The sequence below is a fragment of the Corythoichthys intestinalis genome, chromosome 13, assembly GCF_030265065.1.
Source record: "Corythoichthys intestinalis isolate RoL2023-P3 chromosome 13, ASM3026506v1, whole genome shotgun sequence".
Taxonomy (NCBI): domain Eukaryota; kingdom Metazoa; phylum Chordata; class Actinopteri; order Syngnathiformes; family Syngnathidae; genus Corythoichthys; species Corythoichthys intestinalis.
This window is the reverse complement of record NC_080407.1, coordinates 8,262,675-8,284,847: the sequence shown is the minus strand read 5'-3', so window position 1 is coordinate 8,284,847 and position 22,173 is coordinate 8,262,675. Positions and strand designations below refer to the sequence as shown.

The 22,173-nt window shown below is 38.7% G+C and overlaps 1 protein-coding gene across 5 annotated transcripts in view; it reads left to right on the top strand.

The window, feature by feature from the left end:
- Positions 1-12,540, top strand: part of ccdc146 (coiled-coil domain containing 146) — a 124,127-nt gene extending 111,587 nt beyond the window's left edge. For 4 of the 5 annotated variants that reach the window (XM_057855067.1, XM_057855069.1, XM_057855066.1 and 1 more), the window contains 5 exons: positions 2,235-2,345; positions 2,423-2,560; positions 2,629-2,754; positions 6,566-6,688; positions 10,463-12,540. In XM_057855067.1, the coding sequence (XP_057711050.1) occupies positions 2,235-2,345; positions 2,423-2,560; positions 2,629-2,754; positions 6,566-6,688; positions 10,463-10,666 (702 nt within the window). In that variant the 3' untranslated portion in view covers positions 10,667-12,540. Of the gene's footprint in view, positions 1-2,234; positions 2,346-2,422; positions 2,561-2,625; positions 2,755-6,565; positions 6,689-10,462 lie in introns of those variants that run through there. The other variant, XM_057855070.1, reaches the window with a different exon arrangement.
- The last annotated feature ends 9,633 nt before the right edge of the window (positions 12,541-22,173 follow it).

Here is a 22,173-nt window from a genome sequence, read left to right as displayed (position 1 = left end):
ATTTTAATGAGGATAGTATTCAAACAATGACGGAAGGGGGAAAAATAAGTAAGTTAACCATCACATTTAATATTTTGTGCCCCTCCCCCTTTTGGCAGCAATTACTTCAACCAGACGCTTCAGTCTGGCACATCAATCAGGACTAATCTTGGCCCATTCTTCTCTATAAAACTGCTGTAGCTCAGTCAGATTCCTGGGATGTCGAGCATGAATCACTGTCAGGTCATGCCACAGCATCTCAATGGGGTTCAAGTCTAAACTTTGACTTGACCATTCCAGAACTTGTATTTTGTTTTTCTGAAACCATTCTGAAGTTGATTTACTTCTTTGTCTTGTTGCAGCATCCATCCTCTTTTTAGCTTCAACTGTCTGACAGATGGCCTCAGGTTTTCTTACAAAACATCTTAATAAACTTTTTGAGTTCATTCTTCCAATAATGATTGCAAGTTGTCCAGGCCCTGGGGAAGCGAAACAGCCCCAAATCATGATGCTCCCTCCACTGTGCTTCACGGTGGGGATGAGTTGTTGATATTAGTGTGCCGTTCCATTTTTCCTCCACACATGTCATTGTGTGTTACTCCCAAACAATTCAACTTTGGTTTCATTAGTCCACAAAATATTTTCGCAAAACTCCTGTGGAGTGTCTAAGTGCCTTTTTGCAAACATTAAACAAGCAACAATGTTTTTTTTTTTTTTTTAGACAGCAGTGGCTTCCTCCATGGAGCCCTCCCAGGAACACCATTCTTACATATAGTTGATGTGTGCACAGAGATATTGGACTGTGCCAGTGATTTCTGTAAGTCTTTAGCAGACACTTTAGGGTTCTTTTTTTACCTCTCTGAGTATTCTGCGCTGAACTCTTGACGTCATCTTTGGTGGACGGCCACTCCTTGGGAGAGAAGCAACAGTGCCAAACACTCTCCATTTGTAGACAACTTCTCTGACTGTTGAGTGATGAACATCCAGACTTTTAAAGATGGTTTTGTATCCTTTCCCAGCTTTATACAAATCCACAATCCTTGATCACAGGATTTCAGACAGCTCTTTTGATCGAACCATGACACACATCATACAATGCTTCTCATCAAGACAATTCTTACTAGGTGTGTGTTTTATAGTTGGCAGGGCAGCTTTAAACCACTCATCAGTGATTGGGCACACACCTGACTTAAATTGTTTGGTAAAAATTAGTTTCAATTGCTCTTTAAGTCTCCTTAGGCAGAGGCTTCACTTAGTTACCCCACCCCTGTCATTGTTTACATACAATACTCTAGGGGTGTGCCATGTTAGGCTTAGGATTTGATTACGACTCAGGGTGCTACGATTCAATTTTTAAACGATGATCACGGTGTTGACAATGATCACGGTTATCACGATTATCACGATTATCAATGCGTCGTACAGTACAGATTAATCCAGTAGCCAAACAAATTCATGTCCATTATTTATTTAAAATATCCTTATGTTTCAACAGAAATGATGGAAACATGCCCATACAACAAAAAGCTGCCCATAGCTGCTTTTTTAATTAATTAATTTATTTTTTACAAGAAAGTGCAAAAACATTAACCATTGTAAAGGGAGTACTTATTTCTCTCAACAATACGATAAAATTTACACTGGTGGAATGAATTTCACATTTTCTGGACACAATCAAAGTGTCTTCTTTTAACCAATATACTTTTTTTTTTTACAGTGTTACCTCCCTTGTGTAACTCTTGGAGTGCCAGGTGGAAATCACAACTGCTCTTGATCCCTTTTAACTTGTGGCGTTTATTGCCGAGCACATAAAAAAGTCCGGCAGCCTCCAACATCGCCACACACACACTCATTACAGCTCGCGCACTTTCTTCTCTCCCTGCCCGTCCATGCACACACACGCCTGTCGGCTCCCAGGCAGCACTTGCAACAACAGATTTCTGTACTATTTCGCATGTTTGTAGTGCTACCACTGTACTTAATCATGGTTTTAAATGTTAAGCGAATTAGCTAATTCGCTTAACGCTCGGCGCTAACTATTACCATCTCAAAACAACAACAATAAAGTGTAAACAGTACAAGAGGGTTCGTGTACTCACCTCTTATAGACGCACACAGGTCTTAGCAACACATTCAGAACATATACTTTTTCATACCACTGTATCCAAGATTGACATTAGCTCGACACAACATTTGCTTGGTCAACAAGTCTATTCACAATCATGTTAAATTATACTTTGTTCTTAATCATGCAGATGTTGGAGGCCAGAGATCAAACGCTGGATAATTTGACAAAAAACACAAATTACAAAGAGCTCAAAGGCTGCGATCTATCGTCCCCTGAACTGGTCAAAAAGATCGAAAAGGTAACTCTTCAACATTTACAAGTCTGTTCAGTTTTATTCATTCTTTCTTTAAAGATTTCCTATTTCTCCTGTTGTAGCTGGAGGCAGACTTTGCCGAGAGGGAGAGGCAGGTTTTGGAGAAACGACTCCTTGTGGACCAGGTGACGCGTCTCTCAAAGAATCTACAAGAACAGAACGAAATCTGCAAACAAGACAAACTGTCGCTGGCCAAGAAGGTACGACACAAAGATGCAGAGTCGTACACGTACACGCAACCTAATGTTTTTTGCGTGTCAACAAGTAGCTGAATGAGCTGCGGACCCAGATAATCGACACCAGTCGCCGCTTGATGGCTACGTCGGCAGAACTGTCAATGAAGCAAGCGGCCGTTTTGTGTCTACAGCAGGAAGTCAAAGAGAGAGAGCTTCAGGTCACACACAATCTACAGTCCCTGACAAAAATCTTCTCGCTTATCCATTTTGTAGAAACAATTGCGAATGACCTTTTATTTATTCAACTGGTTTCAGAAATGGCTCATATGAAAGCTAGGACCCTCCCAAATGATGTTTAATGTACAAAAACATAATTGTTTCACTGAAAAAAGATTGATCATTGAATGAAGACATAAAGGTCAAATTTTGGCAAGAAAAAAAGTTTTGTCGCATACAGAAATTAGTGTGAAAATTGAACAAAATATGTACTTCAAATGCAAAAATATGTTACATTACATAGGTGAATTAAGTAGTGGTGCTATGAGATCCAAATGTAATATTTTATATGACTTCCATAGGCTTCGGCAAGGATTCATACCATCTATTGATGAAGTCATCAGGAACATCAAAGAAAGCAGTCTTGCATGCCTCCCAGAGTTCATCAACATTCTTGGGTTTCGTCTTCCATGCTTCCTCTTTCATCCTGTTCATGTCTGGTGAGTGGGCTGGCCAGTCCTGGAGGATCTTGATCTTCATTGCCTTGAGGAACTTTGTGGTAGATATTGAAGTATGCGATGGAGCACCATCCTGCTGCAGAATCTGTCCCTTTTTATGGTTAGGAATGTAAGAGGCAGCTAAGATTTGTTGAAATTTCAGACTATTTATGTTGCCTTCCACCCTGCAGATCTCTCAGGGTGCAGACAAATAAAAAAAAAAACATGTGGCATTTGCCAAGGCCCACAGCCTGTCAAAATGATGGACGCTGGAAAAGTGGAAAAAGGTGGATTTTTTAGATGAATCTTCCATTGAATTACACCACAGTCGACGCAAATATTGCAGGAGACCTACTGGAGCCCGCATGGATCCGAGATTCACTCAGAAAACAGTGAAGTTTGGTGGTGGCAAAGTTATGGTCTGGCATTACATCCAGTATGGGGGTGTGCGAGAGATCTGCAGGGTGAAAGGCAACATAAATAGTCTGAAATATCAACAAATCTTTGCTGCCCCTTACATTCCTAACCATAAAAAGGGACAAATTCTGCTCAGTTGCATACTTCAATCTCTACCTCAAAGTTCCTCAAGGCATAGAAGATCAAGATCCTCCAGGTCCCCAGACACCAGACATGAACAGGATGAAAGAGGAAACATGGAAGACGAAACCCAAGAATGTTCATGAACTCTGGGAGGCATGCAAGACTGCTTTCTTTAATGTTCCTGATGACTTCATCAATAAATGTATGAATCCTTGCCGAAGCCCATGGAAGTAATACAAAATATTACATTTGTATCTCACAGCACCACTACTTAATTCGCTTATGTTATGTAACATATTTTTGTATTTGAAGTAGGATTGTCAAACGATTAAAATTTTTAATCGAGTTAAACACAGCTTAAAAATTAATTAATAGCAATTCAAACTATCTATAGAATATGCCATATTTTTCTGTAAATTATTGTTGGAATGGAAAGATAAGACACAAGACGGATATATACATTCAACATACTGTACATAAGCACTGTATTTTACAATAAATCAACAAGATGGCATTAACATTAACATTCTGTTAAAGTGATCCATGGATAGAAAGACTTCTTAAAGGATAAATGTTAGTACAAGTTATAGAAATTTTATATTAAAATCCCTCTTAATGTTTTCGTTTTAATAAAATTGGTAACATTTTCAATCAAAAAATAAACTAGCAGCTCACCATTGTTGATGTCAATAATTACACAATGCTCATTGTGCTTAAACCCATAAATTCAGTCGCACCAAAGCGCCAGCAGAGGGAGACAAAAAACACAACAAGTGGACATGTCACTGTGCTGTCATTTTAATCTGTTTGAGCGGGGCATGTGCATTAATTGCATCAAATATTTTAACGTGATTAATTGAAAAAATTAATTACCGCCCGTTAACGCGATACTTTTGACAGCCCTATTTTGAAGTACATTTTTTGTTCAATTTTCACACTAATTTCTGTAGGCGACAAAACATTTGTCTAGCCAAAATTTGACCTTATGTCTTCATTAAATGATCAATCTTTTTTCAGTGAAACAAATATATTTTTGTACATTCAGCATCATTTGGGAGAGTCTTAGCTTTCATATGAGCCATTTCTGAAACCAATTGAATAATTAAAAGTCAGGTTATTAGTAGGGATGGGAATCGAAATCCGATTCCAATTCCGAACCGGTTCCGAGTGTTTCGAGGCCTCGACATCACAATGAAAAAGCCTTAACGATCCCTTTAACGATTCCTAAAGACGCGTATTGCGTCGTGACATGTGTTGTTGTCCAGACGCATCAAACTAGCATGGCGCCAAGAATCACTCGTTTGACTACACCAGGAAAGAGTGTGAAAATGAAAGGTGATGACGGGTAAGCACGAGCATTGCAGCCATAAACATAACAATGACAGCACGTAGGTTCAAACGCTCGAAAGTGTGTCTTCACTTCACGAGGAAAAATTACAACAAAGCGACTTGCAGTCATTGCAAGTCCCGGCTATACAGCTAGCTAAACTCCCAAATGACGATGCAGAAGACGTTGGTATAATTTGCTGACTTTATTCAACCATCACTTGAAGAGTGACACAAAGAATAGAAATGAAACAAATCAATTTCGTCCCCAATAACAAACAGGTTTGCATCAACGTAAATCAGCGATGATTAGCTGCTAATAACAGTATGGTTAGCATTCGTTCGCTAGCATTAGCACATCGTTCAAACCACTACACAACTGGATTTAAGTGTCCGATCGCGAGTGGAAACACAACAACAACAACACAAAAGATGATACATACAGGCGTTGCCTCTGTAGATATTAACATTAACAAAGAAGTAGGCTCGTAGAAGTGTTTCCCTCTCTCACTCACTTGGATGCGGCATTTCTTCTTTGGGTGTATGCGCGCTCCAGTAGTCCTCAAACTGCGGCCCGCGGCCCAAATACAGCCCGCCTCCACATTTGGTCCGGCCATTTTGAATTTTTTTTTTTTTTCCTCAATCGTGTTATTTATTTTCTGGCCTTTTCCTTGAAGAATTCAGAGAGGGTTATTTGGTTATTATCTATTTAATTAATAGTGTTTTTATTATTAATTATTATTATTATTATAAAGAATCCAGAAGGGGTTATTTGATTGTGGCTTCTGAAAACAATAATTTTTTACATTTATGCACTTCTGCAATCGTCACACTTTTTCTGTAACAAACTGACCCCGGCCCCTCATCAGAGAAGGGAAAAGTTATGTGGCCCTCACAGGAAAAAGTTTGGGGACCCCTGCTTTAACACATATTGCCAAAGACAGAACAAAAACCTATCTGCCAATATATACCAATATTTTTTATTTCGATTAGATAAATGTTTCAGTAAAATGTTACACATTCTTGTGTATTTGCCACTTATTGCCACAGTTAACATTGAGGCTTTGGGCCTCTTTTGATCTCGTTGAGAGTTTGTAAGGTTGTGACTTCTGATTAAACAAACTCGATGCGAATCAAAACGTTTGTTCTTTTCCCCCAAATTAGAATCGATAAGAGAATCGATAAAGAATCGAATCGTTAAGCAATATCGATAATGGAATCTGAATCGTAAAAATCCTATCAATTCCCATCCCTAGTTATTAGCAATTTTTTCTGCAAAATGGATAAGCGACAAGACTTCTGTCAAGGACTGTATATATGTGGGACTTTTTTACCGAAATCCCACTACTTCAGGGTGTCACAGCCCGCGAGTATTTTTGCCAACATCTACCGATTGATGTGAACACAAAGTCAATTTACGACATGTTGTTGTCTCGCTGCTTCCCTCCAGATGGACAGGTGCCAGAGGCGTTTGGAGCAAGGCCTGCCTCCCTGCCCCGAGATGGAGGAAGAATGGAGGCGGATGCTCCGGGACAAGAAGAGGAGACAGCGAGACAAAGAGGAGCGAGAGCGGGTAAAGAAATACGCTTGCAGAGATCATTGGTCAGGACTTGATTAAACGCCTGAGGGAGAAAAGAAGAATGGAGACAAAGCGCCAGAGAGGAATTGATTAGAGTCGTGAGGCCGAGAAGTGTTGCTCTACACCTACTTTCAGATTTGCGTCGGACAAATGATAAGAAAAAGGTGGAAACTAGGCACAGCTGGAGTCATCAGTCGTGGTTCAAAGCTTCTCTCATTTGTAGTTGCTCCTCATCCGCTTAATTCCTGTTTATAGCTACCAGCCCTGAAAAGACTCCATGTGCAAATGAGTGAAGCGACATCATCAATGAAGCACTTGGAAGTATTTAAACTCTTTCTAAAATGTGTTTCCTGTCTATCTGCCGTCCATCCGCGCGTCCTCGCCTCTGCAGTTTAAAGCTAATATTTCTCGTGCCAGGCAGTAATCCATTCATATGCTTTGAAGTCTCTAGGATTTTCAGAACACTTCATTTCCATTCTGCATGAATGTAAGGTTATGAGGGGAGGCTTGATTTTTTTTTTCTTCATGAGTAGAACTCTGACCTACTTACTGAATGTATGGAATTCCTAACATTAAAGCGTCTTGCTGTTTTTAACTCCTATGCTGCCATTGACAAATTTCGAGATTTATCTCAAAGTACTCATGTGTTGACAGGCTCCAAAGATGTTCCCAAAAAGTTTGCATGTGAACAAAAGCTGTGAATTCTTTATACAGTGCCTGACAAAAGTCTTGTCACTTATCCATTTTGTAGAAACAGTTGCTAATAACGTGACTTTTAATTATTCAACTGGTTTCAGAAATGGCTCATATGAAAGCTAAGACCCTCCCAAATGATGTTGAATGTACAAAAATATATTTGTTAAACTGAAAAAAGATTTATCATTTCATGAAGACATAAAGGTCAAATTTTGGCAAGACAAAAGTTTTGTCGCCTACAGAAAGTAGTGTGAAAATTGAACAGAAAAATGTACTTCAAATACAAAAATATGTTACATAACATAAGCGAATTAAATAGTGGTGCTGTGAGATCCAAATGTAATATTTTGTATGACTTCCATGGGCTTCGGCAAGGATTCATATAATTTATTGATGAAGTCATCAGGAATATCAAAGAAAGCAGTCTTGCATGCCTCCCAGAGTTCTTCAACATTCTTGGGTTTCGTCTTCCATGCTTCCTCTTTCATCCTACTTCAGACATGCTCAATGATGTTCATGTCTGGTGACTGGGCTGGCCAATCCTGGAGGATCTTGATCTTCATTGCCTTGAGGAACTATGAGGTAGAGATTGAAGTCTGCGATAGAGCACCATCCTGCTGCAGAATTTGTCCCATTTTATGGTTAGGAATGTAAGAGGCAGCTAAGATTTGTTGATATTTTAGACTATTTATGTTGCCTGCCACCCTGCAGATCTCTCAGGGTGCAGACAATTAAAAAAACGGGTGGCATTTGCCAAGGCCCACAGCCTGTCAAAAGGATGGACGCTGGAAAAGTGGAAAAAGGTGGATTTTTTAGATGAATCTTCCATTGAATTACACGACAGTCCCCGCAAATATTGCAGGAGACCTACTGAAGCCCGCAAGGATCCGAGATTCACTCAGAAAACAGTGAAGTTTGGTGGTGGCAAAATCATAGTCTGGCGTTACATCCAATATGGGGGTGTGCAAGAGATCTGCAGGGTGGAAGGCAACATAAATAGTCTGAAACATCAACAAAACTTAGCTGCCTCTTACATTCCTAACCATAAAAAGGGACAAATTCTGCTCAGTCGCATACTTCAATCTCTACCTCAAAGTTCCTCAAGGCAAAGAAGATCAAGATCCTCCAGGACTGGCCAGCCCAGTCACCAGACATGAACCTCATTGAGCATGTCTGGGGTAGGATGAAAGAGGAAGCATGGAAGACGAAACCCAAGAATAGTGATGAACTCTGGGAGGCATGCAAGACTGCTTTCTTTGGATGTTTCGGATGACTTCGCATGAATCCTTACCGGACCCCATGGAAGTCATACAAAATATCAAATTTGGATTTCACAGCACCACTACTTAATTCGCCTATGTTATGTAACATATTTTTGTATTTGAAGTAAATTTTTTGTTTATCACACTACTTTCTGTAGGCGAAAAAACTTTTGTCTTGCCAAAATTTGACCTTTATGTCTTCATGAAATGATAAATCTTTTTTCAGTGAAACAAATACGGTTGTTCCGATCATGTTTTCCGATCCGATCCCGATCATTTTAGTTTGAGTATCTGCCGATCCCGATATTTCCTGATCCGATTGCTTTTTTTTTTTTTTGCTCCCGATTCAATTCCAATCATTCCCGATAATTTTTCCCGATCATATACATTTTGGCAATGCATTAAGAAAAAAATGAATAAAACTTGGACGAATATATACATTCAACATACAGTACATAAGTACTGTGTTTATTATGACAATAAATCCTCAAGATGGCATTTACATTATTAACATTCTTTCTGTGAGAGGGATCCACGGATAGAAAGACTTGTAATTCTTAAAGGATAAATGTGACTTTGTGTATTGTGACTAAATATTGCCATCTAGTGTATTTGTTGAGCTTTCAGTAAATGATACTGTAGCCATTTAACTGTTCTGCCCAAATGCATGTTGGGAAGTGCACCCATGACTGTGCGTAGTGGTACCAATTGATATATCTTCTCTGGTTGGGAAATAACATAGGGTGTTAAGAAAAAGATCAATTACTACCTTTCTTCCCCACATTGCTTCCTACGATATTTCTAATTGTAGCGAGAGGGATTGTAAGGCTTTAGCCAATTAAAACATGCTCCAAAGGCTGCCAAAATTCATTCTACTCATTTTACGCTGCCTTTTAGCTCTATGTATAGGTAAAACGGCGCTATTACAGATTGAACGCGACAATGCGTCAGTGGGTCTTCCAGCGCATGCGTTAATTGCGTTAAATATTTTAACGTGATAAATTTGTAAAACAAATTAATTACCGCCGTTAACGGGATAAATTTGATCACCCTACCTTAAACCTAAACTAAAGACTCTGGATGAGTGTAACATTTTATGTCTGTAACGTTAAAAACGATTAGAAAATGATTTAATTTAAAAAAAAAAAATATATATATATATATATATATATATATATATATATATATATATATATTAAAAAAAGGCATGTCCGATATTTTTTGGCCGATTCCGATACTTTGAAAAGGACATGATCGGACCCGATCGGTCGGATATTTTTGTACATTCAACATAATTTGGGAGGGTCTTAGCTTTCGTTTGAGTCATTTCTGAAACCAAATGAATCATTAAAATTCAGGTTATTCGCAATTGTTTCTACAAAATGGATAATCGATAAGACTTTTGTCAGGGACTGAACAATATTCAATGTTCAAGTAGTCAGAGCTCCAGGTTAGCGGCACTCATGTTTGTGAATCCATAAGGAGTCACTTCACTTCCTCCAAATTCTTGCGGTGAAAAGTTCACCGGGGTCAAAACTCAGCCAAATGGCTTTAATGAGCCAAAAGATCCAAAGAATGTCACCTTAATCCCGCTACTGCTGTCGTGTTCTCTCTCCACTACGAGAAAAACAATGCCTTGTTACTGCAACGATGTATTTTTATCATTCCGAGCACTTGCATTTGTTTTGACGTATCGGAAATATTGAATTTATTATTCCATTTTCGTGATTAAACTTACTGCAAAATTGAATTTCACCGCCGCAATGCAAGGTCACGCATCAATATTAAAGCCTTGCGTGTTTGTGTGCAGCTGGCAGACAACGACGAGTGGAAGCTACTGCCGAACGGACAGTACACCACGGCGGAGAGTCGACCCGATGCCTACATCCCCCACGAGGACGCTCTGCCTCTGCCTAAACCTTACGGAGCGCAGGCCCCCTTTAAGCCCACCCAACCAGGTGCCAACATGAGACACATACGCAAACCAACTCACCTCAAGCCACTCGAACTGTAGAGAACACAATGAAAAAAAAAAAAATCATTAAAAGTCGTCTGTTTTCCATTACTGTGCTTCCCTTTTAGCTGGCTTCATCTGGTTGTAATTGTGTTCTACTTTTTCTGTATTTACAGCTCATTTACACAACGTTTGTCGTGAAATGAGAGTGCGAGTTTTCGGAATATTTTACCATTTTTTGCCTGCTAATGTTGCCATCTATGAATGCATTGTGGCGGGTTTAAGCCGAGAGCTTAAACCCTGAAAGGAGAAATGTAAATACGGCGAGGATGATCACACAGTGGAAGAGAGTAGACAATAATGGGGAAAAAAAAAAAAAACTGGAGAAATTCAAGGTGGTGCCAGAAGACATAAGAACACTGTAAATATTCACTTAGAAGTAAATAAAAAAATCTTTATTTCTGTTCTAAAAGTAGTTGCCAATGAATAGCTGTACTTTTTCTTTCCAAAATATACTTGCATTTAATAAAGCGATCAGATGTGGTTAAGAATTCACTGCCATTGACGGTGATATATGCAGCTTATGAGTTAAAGCAACACTTGGTAATTTTTCAACCATTATAAAATATTTTCTAGGGGTGTCAAACGATTAAAATTTTTAATCGAGTTAATTACAGCTTAAAAATTAATTCATCGTAATTAATCGAAATTCAAACCCTCTGTCAAATATGCCATATTTTTCTGTAAATTATTGTTGGAATGGAAAGATAAGACACAAGATGGATATATACATTCAACATACGGTACATAAGTACTGTATTTGTTTATTATAACAATAAATCAACAAGATGGCATGAACATTATTAACATTCTTTTAAAGCGATCCATGGATAGAAAGACTTGTAGTTCTTAAAAGATAAATGTTAGTACAAGTTATAGAAATTATATATTAAAACCCCTCTTAATGTTTTCGTTTTAATAAAATTTGTAAAATTTTCAATCAAAAAATAAACTAGTAGCCCGCCATTGTTGATGTCAATAATTACTTACACAATGCTCATGGGTGCTGAAGCCTATAAAATCAGTCGCACCCAAGCGCCAGCAGAGGGTGCCAAAACTCCGCAAAACACACCAGGGTACACATTTAACTGTGCTGTCATTTTAATCTCTTTTAGCGGGGCATCTGTGCGTGAATTGCGTCAAATATTTTAATGTGACTAATTTAAAAAATGAATTACCGCCCGTTAACGCGATAATTTTGACAGCCCTAATATTTTCATTACATTTGTGATGATATGTCGACTGACAGCTAGTTAGATGACACCTCTTTTATATCTTGAGGGGGTCTGTATTAGGGCTGGACGATATGGCCATAAGTACCGATCACGGTAAATTGAGCAGATTTGCCTCGATAACGATAAACGACGATAAATTCGCCCAAGCAGACTGTTATATACAGTGGGGTCCCAGGCTTCAACTGGGACCATGTGCTTTGGTCAGATGAGACCAAGATTGAGCTTTTTGGCAACAAACACTCTAAGTGGGTCTGGCGTGCCACGAAAGATGCGCATGCTGAAAAGCACCTCATACCCACTGTGAAGTATGGAGGTGGGTCAGTGATGCTGTGGGGCTGTTTCGCTTCCAAAGGCCCTGGGAACCTTGTTAGGGTGCATGGCATCATGAATGCTTTGAAGTACTAGGACATTTTAAATCAAAATCTGTTGCCCTCTTCCTGAAAGCTGAAGATGGGTCGTCACTGGGTCTTTCAGCAAGACAATGACCCTAAACATATGGCCAAATCTACACAGAAATGGTTCAGCAGACACAAAATCAAGCTCGTCCCATGGCCATCTCAATCCCCAGACCTTGGTTTGTTGGCAAAAGGGGGTTGTACAAAGTATTAACACCAGGGGTGCTAATAATTGTGACACACATTATTTGATGTCAAGTAATTATTTCTTTATGTGGGATTTTTCCCCCACTGAATAAATGCACTTGTATTGAAGGTTGGATTTTTCTCTTTTTTCCCATTAAGGTCCCATATTATTTGAATGAAAAAAAATATATTAGAAGCTAAAAAACACATCTTAACCAGGGGTGCCAATAATTATGGAGGGCACTGTAAGTATTTAGTCAACCACTAATTGTGCAAGTTCTCCCACTTGAAAATATTAGAGGCCTGTAATTGTCAACATGGGTAAACCTCACCCATGAGAGACATAATGTGGGGAAAAAAACCACACATGAAACGTGTGGTATTTTCGTGTGTGAAAACCACACACGAAAATCACATTGTTTGATTTTTAAAGAATTTATTTGCAAATCATGGTGGAAAATAAGTATTTGGTCAATAGCAAAAGTTCATCTCAGTACTTTGTTATGTACCCTTTGTTGGCAATAACGGAGGCCAAACGTTTTCTGTAACTCTTCACAAGCTTTTCACACACTGTTGCTGGTATTTTGGCCCATTCCTCCATGCAGATCTCCTCTAGAGCAGTGATGTTTTGGGGCTGTCGTTGGGCAACACGGACTTTCAACTCCCTCCACAGATTTTCTATGGGGTTGAGATCTGGAGACTGGCTAGGCCACTCCAGGACCTTGAAATGCTTCTTACGAAGCCACTCCTTTGTTGCCCTGGCTGTGTGTTTGGGATCATTGTCATGCTGAAAGACCCAGCCACGTCTAATCTTCAATGCCCTTGCTGATGGAAGGAGATTTTCAAAATCCCTTGATACATGGCCCCATTCATTCTTTCCTTTACACAGATCAGTCGTCCTGGTCCCTTTGCAGAAAAACAGCTCCAAAGCATGATGTTTCCATCCCCATGCTTCACAGTGGGTATGGTGCAATTAAGTATTCTTTTTCTTCGAAACACGAGAACCTGTGTTTCTACCAAAAAGTTTTATTTTGGTTTTATCTGATCATAACACATTCTCCCAATCCTGTTCTGGATCATCTAAATGCTCTCTCGTGAACCGCAGACGGGCCTGGACATGTACTTTCTTCAGCAGGGGGACACGTCTGGCAGTGCAGGATTTGAGTCCCTGGCAGCGCATTGTGTTACTGATAGTAGCCTTTGTTACTGTGATCCCAGCTCTCTGTAGGTCATTCACTAGGTCCCCCCCGTTCTGGGATTTTTGCTCACCGTTCTTGTTATCATTTTGACGCCACGGGGTGAGGAGGGAGTTGAAAGTCCGTGTTGCCAAACAACAGCCCCAAAACTGCTCTAGAGGAGATCTGCATGGAGGAATGGGCCAAAATACCAACAACATTGTGTGAAAAGCGTGTAACGAGTGACAGAAAACGTTTGGCCTCTGTTATTGCCAACAAAGTGTACATGACAAAGTATTGAGATGAACTTTTGGTATTTACCTAATACTTATTTTCCATCATGATTTGCAAATAAATTCTTTAATAATCAAACAATGTGATTTTCTGTTTTTTTTTTCCACATGGTTGAGGTTTACCCATGTTGACAATTACAGGCCTCTCTAATATTTTCAAGTGGGAGAACTGGCACAATCAGTGGTTGACTAAATACTTATTTACCCCACTGTAATTTGAAAATCTGAATCATTGCTTGAAATACAAATTAACCGTTTCTTGTTGATTTATTTACCAGCTTTCAATTTATCAATTGTACATGCAGTCTAAATATTTAAGTATGTAAAAATTCTTGTAAACAATAAGAATTCAAGTATGAACATGTATGACTTGAACAATGTACAACATTATAAAAATCAATACGACGACTGTGCAAACATGTCATTGTAACACAAATGACTTACAGCTTGAACTGTACACTTCAAACAAACAACTTTTTGTTAATGGCTGCTGTAACATAATTACTCAACACAAGTGTTTACTTCAAAGTTGTTGTTTTTTTTCCCAGAGCATTTTAGAATAGAATAGAATTGTATTGAATAGAATAGGTCTTTATTGTCATTGTCAACAGCAGAAGCTTGTGAACAACAAAATTAGACGTGACACTCCAGTATAAACATATGTATTTGATCAATAAAAGAAATAAATATTTAATAATTATTAGGGTTGGGAATCTCTGGTATGAAGCCAATTCGATATGTATCTAGATACACAGGTTACGATTCGATTAAAAAACGATACATTTTTAAGGCAGAGCGATTCGATACAGTTTCAGAACGATACGGTTCGATACAGTGTGAAAACGATACGATAGTAAACATTTGTTGTTTGTTCTTCCAGTATTTTAAATTGTATAAAAAATACCAAATTTCTACAAGCAAAATTAAACAACAAAATTTCATACCAATGTTGTTTTGTTTTTTTTATGAAAAAAAAATAAGGCCAACTAAATGACCATCATTTTGTTGGATGGGATTGATAATAAAATAAAACTCCAGTGACAGACAACAATAAAGTGCAGTAATTCAATCTCTGTATTTCCTGGTGTTTTTAACACAAGAGGTAAGTAATTTAAGTGCAACCTTTCAACGTAAACATCTTATAAACTAAAATTAAACTAGAATTAAACTTGCTAGTGTTATCATAATAAATAAATAATAAATAAATCATAATGCTATTATTCTTTACCTCTGGTATAATTGGGGGAATAAAACCATGGCATTTTAGCCAGATAGGTCAATAATCATTATTTTAACCTTATACACAGCAAAGTCATTCACTTATTCCTGTGCTTCCACATTTTTATTCCTCATCACTGTCCATATCTTTTTTTGAAGGGCAGATTTTTCTTGAGGAAGATCAACTGATCCACATGTTCATGTTTAAGTAGACTGCGTTTCGTGGAAACAATATCTCCAGCAGGTCGTGCCATTGTAGTGGGTTATTTTTCAGGGTTAAAAACTCACGATCTCTGTCAAGTTAAAAAATACATCCTTAGGTAGGCATTCGTAAAATTACCCCAAAATAAGGGGAGAAGACACTCAGTTTCTTGGCCAAGGAGAGCAAAGGAGGGACTAGACAAAGGAATGCTGTATAGTCACCAAAATTGATCTAAGGAAAAAACCCTCCTTGGTATTTTTATTTAGGGGTTTGTCCTAACACAGAGAGGGTGCCGCCCTGAGGGAGGGGGAAGCAAGCTGGAGACACCCATGTGACTTTGATTGGATATGTGTGAGCATGTAGGTGGAACTAAGTAAGTACACATATGTAAGCAAAGGCTCATGTAAACAATGGTCAAAATGACCCAGACACTTCAGTTATGCAACGCTGCGGCCATGGAAGATGTCCTCGGATGGAAAATTGTCCTCGAAGGTCTAGACGAAAGTCCAGACGCCAGGTGCTGAAGAGGTCTCGGAAGGTCTAGTTACGCAATGATGCGGCCATGAAGCAAGGCAGTTGTCATCCCGACCCTCTTTTACTCTTTGTAACACTTAAGCAGTATACTACAACCTAGTATAGCAAGCAAAAATCATTTACTGGTTATATTAATCATTTACTGGTTATATCAATAAGAAAAATATTATTATGCAATAGTATTATGCATGTATTAGGTATGTATGAGCACAAGCAGATATTCAATCAATCAAGCAAATATTCAATCAACCCTCGATAATTAACTCAACAATCTCTGTCCCATGCAAATCTGGCTGCCGTCTTCACTTCAAAGTCCGACGTGCGTTGAAAATCAATCGCTGTCATTCGTGACTTCCGCCTGGCAAGCTGGCGTCAGCGCTCGTGCGGTTTTTCCATTGTTTTAGCATGCGCGGCTGTGGTTTCGTTTGCTCTGGCGTAGTTATGACACGCCCGTCACGATCGAAATGCATGATGGGAAGTTGAGGCAACCACGACTGTGCGTAGTGGCTGTTCATGTTATGTGATGTGTGCTGTCTCGCTTGAAGTGCGGCGATCCTTGCGGTCGAGCATTGAGGAAGGCGCTGCGTAGCATGATTTAAGTGCAAGCTAATTATGTGTCATTCATTTACACATAGCTTGGTACATAAAATTAGCAAAGCAATGGTATAAATGCTGATAACTGGTTTTTATGCTCGCGATAGCAGAGTCCTTGTTGTACTATCGATACATCGATGATTTACTGACTATTTACTATCGAATATTTAGTTTGCTATCGATACGGCTGACTCGCTTGCCTGTAAAACCGGATATCCGGTCGTATCGGTTTATCGTTCTCAAGCTTAATAATTATAGCTTACTTAGATTGAAATATCTACTGTAAATGACGGAAATAGTGCAATGCTGTCCTAATTTTAGCAGCGTCATTTGTTAAAAGATTATGAATATGAATTTAAAAAAAAACATTCGACAAAAAAAAAAAAATTAATACATGCATCCCCCACACAGACACAACCACATTAAAGCTATAATGCTCTTATGCCAATGAAACATTTAAAGATTTAAAGATTTTTTTTTTTAATTAAATACCGCCCGTTAACGTGATAATTTTGACAGCCCTAATTATCTTACGACACTGCGGATGTGCGTTGGTCCTCATGTGAAACGCAGTCTTCTTGAAGGCAAGGCAAGGCAAGGCAAATTTAAACACAAGGCAATTCAAAGTGCTTTACATCACATGAAGATCATAAAAATCACATTTAAATCAACACAACGTAAAAACCAAGACAAAAGATTGCATTTGATCACAGAATAAAAATAAATAAATAAAAAATAAAAATAAAGCAAGAACTACTACTACTAATAATAATTGAAATCAGCAATGCAGATAAGCACAAGAGAAATAGAAAGCAGGTAGATTGAAATATATAGACAGTTATGGATATGCAGTGCTAAACAAAAGCGTTTTTAGCCCCGATTTAAAAGAGTTAACAGTTTGAGCATACTTCAGACGTTCGGGTAACTTGTTCCAGAGGTGAGGAGCATAATAACTAAATGCTGCCTCACCCTGCTTGGTTCTTGTTCTTGAAACATGCAGAAGACCGGTTCCAGACGACCTTAGGGGTCTAGATGTCTCATAGGAATCTAACAAGTCAAGCATGTATTTTGGTCCAAGGCCATTAAGTGTTTTGTAGACGAGCAGTAGTATTTTATAGTCTATACTTTGACTCACTGGAAGCCAGTGTAGAGATTTCAAAACCGGTGTAATGTGGTCCAGCTTCCTTGTATTTGTGAGGACTCTGGCTGCAGCATTCTGTACTAGCTGCAGCTTCCTGACTGATTTTTTATCAAGACCCGTAAATATACCGTTGCAATAGTCCAATCTGCTGAAAATGAATGCATGCATAAGTTTTTCCATGTCTTGTTGAGTCAGAAGCCCCTTAATTCTGGTTATAGTTTTTAGGTGGTAATAAGCGGATTTAGTGACGGACTTTAGATGGCTATTAAATTTTAGGTCTGAGTCAATAATTACGCCAAGGTTTCTGACTTGATTTGTAGCTGTATGTGACATTGTGCTAAGTTGGCTGCTTATCTTTGACCTTTACTTTTTTTGGCCCAAAAATGATCACCTCTGTCTTCTCCACATTTAACTGGAGAAAATTCTGGGACATCCATTCCTTGATTTGATGAATGCATTTACTCAAGGAGACTAAGGGACTATAATCATGTGGGGACACAGAAATGTACACTTGTGTGTCATCTGCATAGGCGTGATAGGAGATGTCATACTGTTCCATTATCTGAGCTAACGGAAGCATATAGATGTTAAATAAGAGTGGTCCAAGAATTGACCCTTGAGGGACTCCACACGTGAATTTGGTTCGTTCTGACTGATAGTTTCCGATTGACACAAAGAAATCCCTATCACGTAAGTAGGATGTGAACCACTGAAGAATAGTGTCAGTAAGCCCTACCCACTGTTCCAATCTGCTGAGTAGTATGTTGTGATCAACCGTGTCAAATGCGGCGCTGAGATCCAATAGTAGCAGAACAGATGATTTGCCTGCATCGGTATTCCGATGAATATCATTTAGGACTTTGATAAGCACGGTCTCGGTGCTGTGTTGTGGCCAAAATCCAGACTGAAATGAGTTAAAAAGATTGATTTGCATCATAAAAGTCTGGATCTGTTTGAACACAACCCTTTCGATAATTTTCCCCAGGAATGTCAGATTTGATATTGGCCTGTAATTACTAATGGTTGAGGCATCCAGATTAGGTTTTTTTTAGGAGAGGTTTTATTACTGCAGTTTTTAAAGTCTGAGGAAACTCTCCTGTTTGGAGAGACGTATTTATAATCTGAAGTATGTAGTAATAGTTTTGAACAAGTTTGAAGGAAGGATGTCAAGGCAGCATGTTGTGGGCTTTAATTTTGACACAATTTCTGTTAAAGTGGCATAGTCCAAGAGGCTAAACTGTCTATGGCTACGTTCATACTACAGGTCTTAATGCACGAATCCGATTTTTTCGTGTTTTTCCGACTCGAGTGAGGCATTAACTTGACGGTCTGAACGTCACAAGTCGCATAGAACTGGACCATTTCAAATCCGATCTGGGTCACTTTCGTATGTGGTTCAAAGCCGATCTGGGCCGCATTTTTCCAGACTGTTGCGGCGGTCTGTACTGTCCACTCTCCCAAATCGGATTTCATGCAGCAATTACGTCATCAAATAGCAAATAGCTTACCGTAGCGGTGCCGCTGTGCGTTATTAGCGCCTAGCTTGCAGTGAAGACGGCTTTTGGGGAAGGGCTGGGCTTGACAACAGTCATAAAAAATAAAAATGGGTTGAGGATAAACCTGAGAATGCTCAGTTTTCTCTTTGCTCCTACACGGCCGAGAGTCGGGGCAAACTGCCCGTCTGTGTGTGTGTGCCATGCAGGGACAGTGCGTGCATGCTATCGATCCATATAAACTTTGAATATAAGCCTAAACGGGGATTATTTATGTCTGTTATTTGTGTCCTCCTTTTGAAAAGCAAAATATGATATCCCTGGAATGACGGATGACGTGTGTCATTTGTTTTGATGCTTCTGCGCATGCGGGTCTTCATGCTCAGCGCGTGTCGGACTCCGAATTAGTGCGCATGCGTAATACTTGAACGGTCTCAATGGACAAATTCAGTCTGAACGGGCACGCCAAAAAAACGGATATGACAAAAAATCGGATTCGTGCATTAAGACCTGTAGTATGAACGTAGCCTAAGATTGACGTGGGGGACATTTTGGGAGGCATTTAGTGTAACATTTGTTAATCTGGAGTTGCACACAGTCTGTCTAATCTTTAGTACTTTGTGTGTAAAGAATGCTGCGAAATTATTACAGGACACCTCAGATGCCAATTCCTGAGGAATTGATGCTTGTGGGTTTAAGGCAAGACACTACCACTTTTGTCCACCGGCGTCGCTAAAAATCGACCAAAACTGAAGAGTTACATAGTGATGTTTTACGGTTAACAAATTAAAAATTGTCTGCAGGTAAATGAAGAGTAAAAGAAGAAACATTTGTTAAAAAAAAAATAATAATAAAAAATTGAAAACGCTTATTTCGCATTCATTATGTAATACGTAATAGAACACAAAGTTAACGGACAGGTCAATAAAGTCAACTTAGTCCGATATTGTGTTCAGGAGTAATGGTGTGTGTGATCATCCGTTGCTGGCAGCTGCTGAGAGCTGTCGGATTAATTTAGCGCCAAAGTGTTCGGGCTTCATTAGGCGGCTACATAACACCGACCGGACGAGGCCAACGACTGCGCAGGCTCCAATTCCCGCTCAAAACGGGAAAATCTTTCCATGGAAGCGAATTGCTCGTTGAAGGTGACTCAGCTTTTGAGATCATTTAGCACATTTATAGTTCTAAAGAATTAATGGGATTCATATTGTCGTGAAGAAAAACCTCAGTGGAAACAAAACAATTCATCCCTTTTATTCAAAACCTATAGAATGCTTGGAATTTCACACATACCACACAGATTCATTCAAGACAGTAAAAAAAAAAAAAACATGATTGATCGCTCAGGGTTACGTGATTGAAAACAGACCATCGCATGCTTGTTTTTTTTTTTTCCAGTTCCTTTTGTTTGCCTGTTGCGCACATCTTTCAACAATGTGTTGTGCAAGTAAATGTCTTTAATGCAGCCCAGTTGCTTTGTCCCCTCTTCTCAAATTGTATCCAAGTATTCAAAAAATGTGTGACGTTCAAACGATTACAGGAAATTGTCAAACATGGTGTTCAGCGGTCACAATGGAGAAATAGGTCACTCAGCAGTTTTTTTAAATTGCCCAAATAAGGACATACTGATAGAGATGTTTTCAGTTTCAATCTGAGAACTAATTTATTTCATCACTGACCAAATGAGAGTTACTAAATCATCCAAATTATTAGCCTAATCTTCCATCTTTGAAATCCCTCAAGTGCGTCCCGCCGCACTTCGCATTATCTCCTCATTTGGATTTGCTCTGAAGTAATAATTGCATCTCTTTTTAAAACGTCCCTTGCCGGTCGTTCGACGTCGACGACGGAACATCTGCTGGTGGACGTAGTCCAAATATTTGAACGTGTCCTAAATACACTGCTGGCCAAAAGTATTGGCACCCTGTAATTCTGTCAGATAATGCTCAATTTCTCCAAGAAAATGATTACAATTACAAATATTCTTCATTTATTTTGCTTTAAATGAAAAAAACACAAAAGAAAATGGGATAAAAAAAAAATCTAATCAAGGGCTGTCAAACGATTAAAATTTTTAATCGAGTTAATTACAGCTTAAAAATGAATTAATCGTAATTAATCGCTATTCAAACCATCTATGAAATATGCCATATTTTTCTGTAAATTATTGTTGGAATGCAAAAACACAAAATGGATACATACATTCAACATAAGTACTGTATTGGTTTATTATAACAATAAATCAACAAGATGGCATTAACATTATTAACATTCTCTTAAAGCGATCCGTGGATAGAAAGACTTGTAGTTCTTAAAAGATAAATGTTAGTACAAATTATGGAAATTTTATATTAAAACCCCTCTTAATGTTTTCGTTTTATTAAAATTTGTAAAAATTTTTAATCAAAAAATAAACAAGTAGCTCGCCATTGTTGATGTCAATAATTACACCATGCTCACTCATTGTGCTGAAGCCCATAAAATCATTTGGACCCAAGCGCCATCAGAGGGCGCCAAACACCAAAAAACAAGTAACAATCGGACATTACACTGCTGTCATTTTAATCTGTTTGAGCGGGGCATGTGCGTTAATTGCTTCAAATATTTTAACGTAATTAATTTTAAAAATTAATTACCGCCCGTTAACACGATAATTTTGACAGCCCTAATTAAATCATTATCATTTCACACAAAACTCCAAAAATGGATCGTGCAAAAGTATTGGCACTCTCTAAAAAAATCATGTGATGCTTCTCTAATTTGTGTAATTAATAGCACCTGGAACATAAGGGGTGGTGGCAATAACTAAATCACACTTGCAGCCAGTTAACATGGATTAAAGTTGATTCAACCTCCGTCCTGTGTCCTTGTGTGTACCACATTGAGCACGGAGAAAAGAAAGAAGACTTGAGAAGCAAAATTGTGAGCAAGCATGGGCAATCTCGAGGCTACAAGTCCATCTCCAAAGACCTGAATGTAGTGCTGAAACGATTAATCGATTAACTCGAGTATTCAATTAGAAAAAAATATTCAAATTAAAT